The 12,994-nt window shown below is 44.3% G+C and overlaps 1 protein-coding gene across 5 annotated transcripts in view; it reads left to right on the forward strand.

Moving 5' to 3' along the window:
* Positions 1-12,994, forward strand: part of FAM135A (family with sequence similarity 135 member A) — a 140,304-nt gene that overhangs the window by 111,711 nt on the left and 15,599 nt on the right. For 3 of the 5 annotated variants that reach the window (XM_084624751.1, XM_084624750.1, XM_084624752.1), the window contains 2 exons: positions 4,443-4,534; positions 10,592-10,689. In XM_084624751.1, the coding sequence (XP_084480877.1) occupies positions 4,443-4,534; positions 10,592-10,689 (190 nt within the window). Of the gene's footprint in view, positions 1-4,442; positions 4,535-5,122; positions 5,749-6,408; positions 7,050-10,591; positions 10,690-12,994 lie in introns of those variants that run through there. The other 2 variants (XR_014711101.1, XM_084624753.1) reach the window with 2 other exon arrangements.

A 12,994-nucleotide genomic window follows, 5' to 3' on the forward strand; every position in this document is an offset into this window, starting at 1 on the left:
CAACCCAACAAATTATTAAAGATAAAGTTTTGCATGGTCACTCTAGCTTCTGTTGTCCCTGTCCTGGACCCTGGAGACTGGTATGCTACCCTTGACTTAAAAGATACCTAATTCCATGTGGCAACCAACCAAGCTCACAGGAAGTACCTCAGATTTCTGGTGAATCAAAATCATCAGTTCACTGTACTACCATTTGATCTGTCAGCAGCTCTCAAGGTCTTTACAAAAGTTATTGCAGTAGTAGCTGCCTTCCTCAGAAGATCAGGAGTCCAAGTTTATCCCTGTTCGAACAACTGGTTGTCAAGGGCTGATCCAGACTGCAGGTGTGATTCAGTGTATCTCTGATCTAGTCAACATTTACTGCTTTAGGACTGCTAGTCAATGCAGAGAAGTTTCCTCTCCCCAGTTCAGAGAACAGAGTTTATGGGGGCTGTACTAGACTTGAATCAAGCCAGAGCTTTTCTTCTGAAATCAAAGTATCAGGCAATTTGATCAGTTATTATAGATCTCAAAGCTCAACAAATCCCAAAAGCACGAAACTGTTGGAGGCTTCTGGGACATACATGGTTCAATACACCAGACTGCCCCTCAGAATTCTTCAGGGTTGGCTAGTCTCAGTCTACTCACCGAGCTGTCTCAATTTAGACATAGTGGTGAGGATACCCTCTCATGTCCCTTCCTCCCTTGACTGGCTGGACTTGTCCACCAATGTACATATGAGTGTTCCCTTAGCCCATCTGAGACCAATGCTCACATTCGTGTCAGACACATCTGCCCTTGGGTTGGGGGCCCATCTGGATTCTCTACAGAATCATGGGTCTGTTGTTTGCAGAGGACTTAGCTTTACACTTCAATGTCAGAAAGCTGTCAGATTTGCATGCCATCTTGCTCCAGATCAAGGGAAACAGCCTGTTAGTCCTTACAGACAGCACACTGGCAATGTCTTACCTCAACAAGCAGAGAGGAGCCCATTTGTCTCCACTGTTGAGGCATCTCTGCTTTGGGAGCACTGCATTGCCAACTTGATTGATCTGGAAGCTTCTTACCTACCGGGAATCCAAAATGATGTGGCAGATTACCATAGTTTGAGTTACCATGAGTGGTATCTTTGTCCAAATATTTCCAGATACATTAGTGAAATCTCCACTCTCACTTCCTTTATACTTGGACCTAATCTCCCTGTGATGGAGGGCGCTTCCTGCTGGCTGTCCCGGGGATTAGCTCTGCTAGCCAGTGTGCCGCCTTCTTGTGATGTCTCACTGCCTGGACCCATGTCATTCCCAAGAACCATGGCATCCTCTTCAGGACACACCCTCCAGCTGTGCAACACTCTGTGCTCCCCCTCTTCTGGGGGAATGTATTGGAGTCCAAGTGTCCAGCCACTTCCTCAGTGGGGATGAGGGGAGGACCCGGGCCTGCTTACTACTCCGGGTTCCAGACCAGGGACCCTGTAGATGGCAGCCACATGCTGTGTCCCCACCAGCTTCCCCTTCCTGGGCCACGTCCCTGCAGCCCCAGCACCTTCTCCGCCCTTATCTCAGGATCTCAGCATAACAGTTTTAGCAGTCAGCCAGGAGGTGTCTTTCTCTTTCCTGATCCTATCCAGCACTTCTCTGTCCAAGGTGCTAACTTTCTTCCTCCTGCAAGGCAGCCTGGTCTCCCTCCTCAAGCTCTAGGGAACAAATAACTGCACCTGTCCTGCCCTGCAGCTCTTTTCATATGGGCCTGCCAGGCCCTGGTTGGCTGCTCATCGCAGCCCCTCTCCTATTGGCTCCCTAGGGCTCCATTAACCCCTTACAGGCCAGTGTGGGGCGGTCGCCCCATTACACTCCCAAAATCATAGTCACGTACTCCACCTGATCCTGCAGTCTCTCCATTTAATTGTATAAATGCTCCATTGCTAGACATTAGAGAGCAGTCTTTCTCAAAAGAAGTTCAAGAGATCCTGCTAAATAGTAGAAAGCCTTTTACTCGGACTACTTACCTCTCTAAGTGGAGATGTTTTTCCAACAGGTCTCTCCATTACACAGTATCACCTTCCCATTCTTCCATTTAACACATACTAGATTACTTATTGGAGCTGAAACCACCAAGGTTAAGCTGTTACTTTTCTATCAAGGTACATGTGGCAGCTATTTCAACTCTCTACCCTAAAATGGATAACTGATCTGTTATTTTTGTAATGACATGTCCATAAGGTTTTTGAAAGGTCTAGTCAAATTATATCATCAGGTGCAAGACCCCATTCTCCCAGGAGATCTAAACTTAGTGTTGTCAAGACTTATGTGTCCCCATCTGAACCTTGCTACTTACTTTCTACTACTTCTATCAATGAAGGTGGCATTTTTGGTTGCCATCACCTCAGCCACAAGAGTAGAACAGCTGCATGCCTTAATGATCCCTATATGATCTTCTTTAAGGACAAGGTTTACCTGTGTCCTCATCTGAGGTTTATCACAAAGGTGGTGTCCTCTTGCCATATCAACCAGCCAATGTACTTACCTGTATTCTGACCACAGCCACATTCGAGTAGGGAAGAGGAATGTATGCACACTCTGGACATCAGAAAAGCTATGGCATTCTACCTGGACAGAAGTCCTCCCAACTGTTTGTCCTTTTATTCTCTCTGCCACAGCTACAATCAGCCTCCACTCAGAAAATTTCTTCCTGGATAGCCTCCTGTATATGCATGTGCTATGAACTGGCTAATGTAACCCTGCCACAGGTCATTCAGTGAGATCACAATCGGCCTCAGTGGCTTTTTCTAGCACATGTTCCAGTTGTGGACATTTGTAGAGCGGCAAATTCATCCTCAGTCCACACATTTGCATCCCATTGTTAGGACTAGCGACAATGGTAGACTTGGACAAGTTCTACAATCTTTATTGAAATAAACTCCGAGTTTCATGGCTTGTGAGTCACCATAGAATCATAGAATCATAGAATATCAGGGTTGGAAGGGACCCCAGAAGGTCATCTAGTCCAACCCCCTGCTCAAAGCAGGACCAATTCCCAGTTAAATCATCCCAGCCAGGGCTTTGTCAAGCCTGACCTTAAAAACCTCTAAGGAAGGAGATTCTACCACCTCCCTAGGTAACGCATTCCAGTGTTTCACCACCCTCTTAGTGAAAAAGTTTTTCCTAATATCCAATCTAAACCTCCCCCACTGAAACTTGAGACCATTACTCCTCGTTCTGTCATCTGCTACCATTGAGAACAGTCTAGAGCCATCCTCTTTGGAACCCCCTTTCAGGTAGTTGAAAGCAGCTATCAAATCCCCCCTCATTCTTCTCTTCTGCAGGCTAAACAATCCCAGCTCCCTCAGCCTCTCCTCATAACTCATGTGTTCCAGTCCCCTAATCATTTTTGTTGCCCTTCGCTGGACTCTCTCCAATTTATCCACATCCTTCTTGAAGTGTGGGGCCCAAAACTGGACACAGTACTCCAGATGAGGCCTCACCAATGTCGAATAGAGGGGAACGATCACGTCCCTCGATCTGCTCGCTATGCCCCTACTTATACATCCCAAAATGCCATTGGCCTTCTTGGCAACAAGGGCACACTGCTGACCAAGAGTGGAATGCACATGTTCAATGACTCAAAGAAGAAAAAAGTTATTAACCTGTTCAATAACTGTTGTTCTTTGAGATGTGTTACACATATCCATTCCACAAACTGCCCTCCTACCCTCTACATTGAAGTTCCAGCAAAAAAGAAACTAGTGGGGCCTGGGGACAGCTCTGACCTTTATACGTGTACACAGTGATGCACAGCAGCAGAGGCTCTCGAGCCACCCAAAGGGTACCACAGAGGAAAAATGTTTCCAACAGCAGGGCACGCAGACACCAAGAGTGGAATGGATGTGTACAACACTTCTTGAAGAACAACAGTTACTGAACAGGTCAGTAACCTCTTTTTTTATAATCCATTTTGCCTTTCTACTTTACTAATCCTTATATAGTGCTGCTTCTAACTGGTCCCTTACTCCTCTCTCCCATCCCTCAAATTCTCTAATCCTTCCTTCCTCCTCCCCCAGTCTGAGTTCATTTCAGTGAATTTTATCAAAATTAGTTAGTACTTAGTTGTACTTTTTGCCTTAACATCCAGTGAATGTAAAATATTATACACATAGTCACCAAAACTTAACTACGTAAGTTCTGGGTTTTCTAAAATGGCTGTGAGCTTTGTGTCATTTCTGTAGATTGTGATTCTATCATTGTGTTTGGTTTTGCTACTACAGCATCAGAGGTCTTAATTAGTTTTAATTTTGATATGGTAAAATATAAAATTTGCATTAGTTTGTTGGGGAATGCCAGTGCTGCAGTTGTCTGTCTGTCCATTTTGTCTGTCTTGTTTCTAAATTAGTATATTTACCTTGTTAAATAGCAAGATCACTTTTGTCATAGCAAGCCTTTTAACCTTTTTTGTTTGTTTGTTTTAAGGTAATAGTGCAGATCTAAGATTAGTGAAGACTTATATTGAGCTTGGACTACCTGGCGGACGAATAGATTTTCTTATGTCTGAGAGGAACCAGGTATTTGTAAACAACAAAAGGATTTTCATACAACAAATTAAATTGTATACATTTTTAAAAAATGTTTTCTTAAGTTACCATTATTATTGTATTGTAATAAATTTAGACCCTGATCCTGCAGAAGTATCCATATAGACAGACTGCTTAGCCATTTTAGATAACTGTTGTAATTGGGGAGACTAAATGGTCATAAAATGGTCGATGCAAGTGAATCCCTTTGCAGAATCTGAGGTTTAATTTTATTATACACTAAGCCCTAGTTTACCCTAGGAATTGAGGTCAAATTTAGCAGCGTTAAATCAATTTAACCCTACACCTGTCCACACGACGAAGCCCTTTTTTTCGACTTAAAGGGCTCTTAAAATTGATTTCCTTACTCCACCCCCAACAAGGGAATTAACCCTGAAATCGGCCTTGCCGGGTTGAATTTGGGGTACCGTGGACGCAATTAGACGGTATTGGCCTCCGGGAGCTATCCCAGAGTGCTCCATTGTGACCGCTCTGGACAGCACTCTCAACTAGCATGCACTGGCCAGGGAGACAAGAAAAGGCCCGCGAACTTTTGAATTTGATTTCCTGTTTGGCCAGCGTGGCAAGCTGCAGGTGAGTGCAGAGCTCATCAGCAGAGGTGACCATGCAGCGCTCATCAGCAGAGGTGACCATGATGGAGTCCCAGAATCGCAAAAGAGCTCCAGCATGGACCAAACAGGAGGTATGGGATCTGATCGCTGTATGGGGAGAGGAATCTGTGCTATCAGAACTCCATTCCAGTTTTCAAAATGCCAAAACATTTGTCAAAATCTCCAAGGGCATGAAGGACAGAGGCCATAACAGGGACCCGAAGCAGTGCCGTGTGAAACTTAAGGAGCTGAGGCAAGCCTACCAGAAAACCAGAGAGGCAAACGGCCGCTCCGGGTCAGAGCACAAAACATGCCGCTTCTATGATGAGCTGCATGCCATCTTAGGGGGTTCAGCCACCACTACCCCAACCATGTTGTTTGACTCCTTCAATGAAGATGGAGGCAACATGGAAGCAGGTTTTGGGGACGAGGAAGATGATGAGGAGGAGGTTGTAGATAGCTCACAGCAAGCAAGTGGAGAAACCAGTTTTCCCGACAGCCAGAAACTGTTTCTCACCCTGGACCTGGAGCCAGTACCCCCTGAACCCACCCAAGGCTGCCTCCCAGACCCGCCAGGCAGAGAAGGGACCTCTGGTGAGTGTACCTTTTTAAATAGTATACATGGTTTAAAAGCAAGCGTGTTTAATGATTAACTTGCCCTGGCATTCGCGGCCAGTACAGCTACTGGAAAAGTCTGTTAAAGTGTCTGGGGATGGAGCGAAAATCCTCCAGGGACATCTCCATAAAGGTCTCCTGGAAGTACTCCCAAAGCTTTTGCAAAAGGTTTCTGGGGAGGGCAGCCTTATTCCGTCCACCATGGTAGGACACTTTACCATGCCAGGCCAGTAGCACATAGTAGGGAATCATTGCAGAACAAAGCATTGTAGTGTTTGTTTGCTGGCATTCAAACAACATCCGTTCTTTATCTCTCTGTGTTATTCTCAGGAGAGTGATATCATTCATGATCACCTGGTTGAAATAGGGTGCTTTTCTTAAGGGGACATTCAGAGATGGTCTGTTCCTGCTGGGCTTTGCCTGTGGCTGAACAGAAATGTTTTCCGCTGTTAGCCACAGGGAGGGGCGAGGGGAGAGGGGCTAGCCACGTGGTGGGGGGAGGCAAAATGCAACCTTGTAATGAAAGCACATGTGCTATGTATGTAATGTTAACAGCAAGGTTCACCATGAAAGAGTGTACCCATTGTTTTATAAAATGTGTCTTTTTAAATACCACTGTCCCTTTTTTTTCTCCACCAGCTGCATGTGTATCAAGGATCACAGGATCTTCTCCTTCCCAGAGGCTAGCGAAGATTAGAAGGCGAAAAAAATGCACTCGTGATGAAATGTTCTCTGAGTTCATGCTGATGTTCCTCCCACACTGACAGAGCACAGATGAATGCGTGGAGGCAGACAATGTCAGAGTGCAGGAAAGCACAAAATGACCGGGAGGAGAGGTGGCGGGCTGAAGAGAGGGCTGAAGCTGAAAGGTGGCGGCAGCGTGATGAGAAGAGGCAGGATTCAATGCTGAGGCTGCTGGAGGATCAAACTAATATGCTCCAGCATATGGCTGAGCTGCAGGAAAGGCAGCAGGAGCACAGCCCCTGTGTAACCAACCGCCCTCCACCCCAAGTTCCATAGCCTCCTCGCCCAGACGCCCAAGAACACGGTGGGGGGCCTCCGGCCACCCAGCCACTCCACCCCAGAGGATTGCCCAAGGAACAGAAGGCTGGCATTCAATAAGTTTTAACCTTTTAAAGTGCGGTGTGGCCTTGTCCTTCCCTCCTCCACCACCCCTCCTGGTGCTTTTCTCCTCCACCACCCCTCCCAGGCTACCTTGGCAGTTATCCCCCTATTTGTATGATGAATTAATAAAGAATCCATGAAGCAACAATGACTTTATTGCCTCTGCAAGCGGAGATCGAAGGGAGGAGGGGAGGGTGGTTAGCTTACAGGGAAGCAGAGTGAACCAAGGGGGTGGGAGGATTCATCAAGGAGAAACAAACAGAACTTTCACACCGTAGCCTGGCCAGTCATGAAAATGGTTTTCAAAGCTTCTCTGATGCGCACCACGCCCTCCTGTGCTCTTCTAACAGCCCTGGTGTCTGGCTGCACGTAACCAGCGGCCAGGCAATTTGCCTCAACCTCCCACCCTGCCATAAACGTCTCCCCCTTACTCTCACAGATATTATGGAGCACACAGCAAGCAGTAATAACAGTGGGAATATTGGTTTTGCTGAGGTCTAACCGAGTCCATAAACTGCGCCAGCGCGCTTTTAATCGTCCAAATGCACATTCTACCACCATTCTGCACTTGCTCAGCCTGTAGTTGAACAGCTCCTGACTACTGTCCAGGCTGCCTGTGTACGGCTTCATGAGCCATGGCATTAAGGAGTAGGCTGGGTCCCCAAGGATAACTATATGCATTTCAACATTCCCAATGGTTATTTTCTGGTCTGGGAATAAAGTTCCTTCCTGCAGCTTTTGAAACAGACCACAGTTCCTGAAGATGCGAGCGTCATGTACCTTTCCCGGCCATCCCATGTTGATATTGGCGAAACATCCCTTGTGATCCACCAGTGCTTGCAGCACTATTGAAAAGTACCCCATGCGGTTTATGTACTCGCCAGCTTGGTGCTCCGGTGCCAAGATAGACATATGGGTTCCGTCTATGGCCCCACCACAGTTAGGGAATCCCATTGCAGCAAAGCCATCCACTATGACCTGCACATTTCCCAGAATCACTACCCTTGATATCAGCAGCGCAGTTATTAGCATTGGCTACCTGCATCACAGCAGCCCCCACAGTAGATTTGCCCACTCCAAATTGATTCCCGACTGACGGGTAGCTGTCTGGCGTTGCAAACTTCCACAGGGCTGTTGCCACTCATTTCTCAACTGTGAGGGCTGCTCTCACCTTGGTATTCTTGCGCCTCAGGGCAGGGGAAAGCAAGTCACAAAGTTCCATGAAAATGCCCTTACACATGCAAAAGTTTCGCAGCCACTGGGAATTGTCCCAGACCTGCAACACTTTGCAGTCCCACCAGTCTGTGCTTGTTTCCCGGGCCCAGAATTGGCGTTCCACAACATGAACCTGCCCCATTAGCACCATGATGCCCACATTGCCAGGGCCCATGCTTTGAGATAAGTCTGTGTCCATGTCTTCATCACTCTCGTCACCGCGCTGACATCGCCTACTCGCCCAGTTTCGCTTTGCCAGGTTCTGGTGCTGCATATACTGGTGGATAATGCGTGTGGTGTTTAATGTGCTCCTAATTGCCAAAGTGATCTGAGCGGGTTCCATGCTTGCTGTGGTATGGCATCTGCACAGAAAAAAGGTGCGGAACGATTGTCTGCTGTTGCTCTGACGGAGGGAGGGGTGACTGACGACACGGCTTACAGGGTTGGCTTACAGGGAATTAAAATCAACAAAGGGGGTGGCTTTACATCAAGGAGAAACAAAAACAACTGTCACACAGAATGGCCCCCCAAGGACTGAACTCAAAACCCTGGGTTTAGCAGGCCAATGCTCAACCCAATACTCAACGAGCTATCCCTCCCCCGGTATTTCAGGCAGGACTGAATCTCCATTAAACTTTTTAAGGTGCCCCTGACAGACCTCACCAAAACAATTGTCGGCAGTTGATTTCACGGAGGGAGGGAGCGGGGAGCAAATGAATACAAAACAAATCTGGTGTATTTCTTGTTTTGATCCACTTCATCGATCTTTTACATCTTTGTCTGGCAGCAGATGGTGCAGTAGGACTGCTGGCCATCCTCATCTCCTAGCTGCTCGCCATAAGACGGTACAATAGGACTGCTGGCGGGACTAAAGAGAATGATCTGGTCAAGTCACTCCTGTTTTAGTCCCTGCACCCATGTCTGCCCTGGCGCTCCTGACCGACCTTACCGAGGCGGCCAGGAGCACCTCAGACATGACGACGATGGCTATCAGACCTATTGCACCGTCTCCTGCCACAAGGCAATGGGTTGCTGCTGTGTAGCAATGCAGTACCGCATCTGCCAGCACCCAGGAGACGTACGGTGACAGTGAGCTGAGCGGGCTCCATGCTTGCCATGGTATGGCGTCTGCACAGGTAATTCAGGAAAAAAGACGCAAAACAATTGTCTGCCGTTGCTTTCACAGAGGGAGGGAGGGCCTGACGACATGTACCCAGAACCACCTGCAACAATGTTTTTGCCCCATTAGGCATTGGGATCTCAACCCAGAATTGCAATGGGCGGCGGAGACTGCGGGAACTGTGGGATAGCTACCCACAGTGCAATGCTCCGGAAGTCGATGCTAGCCTCGGTACTGTGGAAGCACTCGGCCGAGTTAATGCACTTAGAGCATTTTGTGTGGGGGGGACACACAATCGACTATATAAAAACGATTTCTAAAAAACCGACTTCTATAAATTCGACCTAAATTCCTAGTGAAGACATCCGCTAAAGCAATTATACAAACTGGCATGACCTTGCTAAATATATATTATAATTTATACATATTATATAAATTAATACATCTCTATAGAGCATTTAGAGATATAGTAATATAATCTGCAATCCTCTCTTCTTCTCAGCATAATAACCAATTAAGACTAGAACACCCCTAATTTTTTCCCATCTTAGCTGACAGGAGCGAAGCCCAGGGTGGGAAGAAAGAAGAGCTAATGTTTTATGGAACAGAGTCTGAGAACCACAAAATAGTCAGCCTTTCCTTTTTTATTCTTTTTTTTTTGGTCATTGCATTGCACTATTGGTATTATGATGATAAATCAGTAGCAATTACCAATCTTATATATCTTTGGTTTTGTTTAAAATAGTTTTCAAATGACTTTAGCTTGAAAAAAGTATAGCTGACATTTTAATATGATTTTTATCCAATTACAATACATGTTCTAGATGTACTTCAGATAACCAGTCATTAATGGATTTAAGGTGAAACAACTCGTTCGATCTCAGTCCACAGCCACTGTAACTTGTTGCTATTAATTAGTGTAGAGAAGCAGCCCTAGATTGAAATAAGGGCCGTTTTTTCACACTTTGAAATAAGAGAGAGGTGCATACAGTAAATTGCCTCATCTTATCATTTCAGTTACAGTGTGGCTTAATCTGGGATATGTGGTTTGTCTTTTCTCTGTCCAGCTGATGAGAACTGTGCATATGTGATAGAGGTTAGACTAGCGGTACTGTTAATATTAGTTTTGGTGCTCTTTGGAGCAAAGTACTTATCATAAAATGATGTACAGACAGTTTATTCCTTCCTCCCAAAAAACCCTATCCAGGAAGGGGCTGCAATGTTGTGTTCTGATATCAAAGTTAGTATGCATGTTTTTATATGTGTGTTTAGTTGTTATATATTTGATTAATAAGAATTTATACTGAATGTAAAATAACTCACTGTATTTGGAACATACGTAATTATTTTTCCTTTCTACAGAATGATACCTTTGCTGATTTTGATTCCATGACTGATCGCCTTTTAGATGAAATAATACAATATATTCAAATTTACAACCTAACAATTTCAAAAATCAGGTAATACCTATGTTGTATATTACTTTATTTCTATAAAATATATAATACCCACTAGAAAGTACATGATTAGTTGTCCTAAACTGTCATACAATTACTTGATAATCAGGTACAAAAAAGATGGGGTTGGGGGAAAACATACCAAAATGAGGGTAAGAGAAAATTAAATGATGTGGGCTTCTAAATGAAAAACAAACAAAAGAAGTTTTAATACACAATATTAAAACTATAAATAGTGTTATCAGGTTACGTTTAAAAATTTAACAGTCTGCAACATCTTAAAAGGAAAATTTTTTCGTCAGTAACTGAAGTTCTCAGAATATAATATATTAACTTTTAGATCCACACTGTGGGAATTAGTGTGATGGGCTCTGCAATCCTGGAACCATTTAAAGTAGTCTAGCTTTAAGGTCTAATGTTAAGGATTTAGACAGCACTACAAGCTGTTGCGTCATAGGCATCATGGGCTGATTGTAATGTATTCTGGGCCTTCCTGGATTATTGCCTTCAGTAACCTGTCTGAGAACATCAAGGAGGAGATATGTCATGAGGAGGATCTCATTTCCTAGGTGGATGCCATACCATACCATCAATCCTTGTTAACTGACAATACTCATGGAGGCACCAGTTGCCAGCTCCATATTTAAAGTTGTGTTTTGGTTTGCACTTTAAGAAAGAATTCATGCTTTTTATTATGAGTTCACAATTCAGAACTATTGTTTTAGGCTCTCTGCAAACTCAGATATTGCTGCACAGGTTACACTTGAAGTTTTGAAGTTTTTCCTCATAACAGTAACAGCTGGCTAATATTTTTAATGAAAGCTGAGAGAAAACAACTGAGTCTGTCCACACCCCATGCTTTGGGAAATGCTGTTCCTCTGCCTTTTCAAAGGTCCAGTCTGCTCAGCAGTAAGACTCTTGAGGAGACTGAAGGAAACCAGAGCAGCTCAGTTTTTAGAGGGGTTTCATCTTACTATTAGGCAAAGACAACTTCCTTCAAGTATCATAGGAACTATACCCAGTATCACATGGAAATACCCAGCAGGAGTGTCTTCTGAACAGCAAAAAAAAAAAAAAAAAAAAGTGGCCCCATTCGGCTTGTTAACTTAAAGGGGTACAGCACAAAGAGAAAATATCTTCATTTCCAGGTTCTCCAGGACTGCTTCATCCTCTAGAAAGTAGCAGTTTTGATATCTTAGTAGAGAGCCCATTCCCAGTCCATGCACATGCTCTTCCCCTTGTCCCATTCTTCTTCTGCATCATTTCACAAACATAGGAAGTGATCTGTCTGCATCCAGTTTCTGCATCAGATATGAGTTTCATCTATATCAAACTATGTACTTTTAATTTGTTTTCACAAAGTCTCATAGCATCCTTGGGGAGATTAGAGTGCATAAACAGTGTGTCTGGAGCAACTGTTTAGAAGGACCCAAAACCTTTCAGATGCCCATTTCCCCATTCATTCTTTCTTTGAGGAAAAGTCCAAAGGGAAACTGATCTGTTCAGAGAGTCCAAATGGCTAAAACTCAGTATCCAGGCCTGTTATGAGAAGGTAAGAGTTCAACACCAGAAATACCTTTAAGTCCCTTTCCACTAAGGTAGCAGACATCTCCATAATTTATCTGTGTAATGTACCTAACTGAAGTTAGTATGGCTGTCTTTCAGTATTTAATTCACACATATAACCAACAGTATTTTTTTTACTCTAGAACTATGAGAGTACCTGAATAGTTAGAACTCCATTACATGCTTGTTTCAGGAGGGCACTACTTCAGTTTGTATTTAGTTAACCATTCAGCTGTCATCCTCTAGAGTTCTACTTTTTGTTAATGTGGGTGTCTCTTAGAGACAATTGCATGAGGAAAAAAGGAAAAATATGTATTAACCCAGTAATTAGAGTTCTCTGAATATAGTGCCTCTACAAATCGAAACTAAACCTTCATTCTTCCCCACTTCTCTTGGAGTTTGAGATGGTTTAGATGAAAGAAAGAGCAGCTCAAGACATTTACAGGAACAGGCCTTTTAGAATGGTAGTTACTGCCTAATTCCTATGCACCCCCTAATGACTAAACTGGTTTAGAATGGTTTTCAGGATCACAAGGGCATGGCTCACAACTCCTACAATGAGGATCTGCACAAACAATTATATGAGAGAATAGCAGACTTTAATTCTTTCATAATTACTAAAAGTCCTTTCCAGCCCTACATTTCTGTGATTCTATTATTGTTCAGTTAATACATAGATGGACTGACATCAAATACCATGGGGAGCAGGGACAGTGAAGTGCCATCCACTGAGACAGCATTT

The sequence above is a fragment of the Lepidochelys olivacea genome, assembly GCF_965140295.1.
Source record: "Lepidochelys olivacea isolate rLepOli2 genome assembly, chromosome: 3".
NCBI lineage: Eukaryota > Metazoa > Chordata > Testudines > Cheloniidae > Lepidochelys > Lepidochelys olivacea.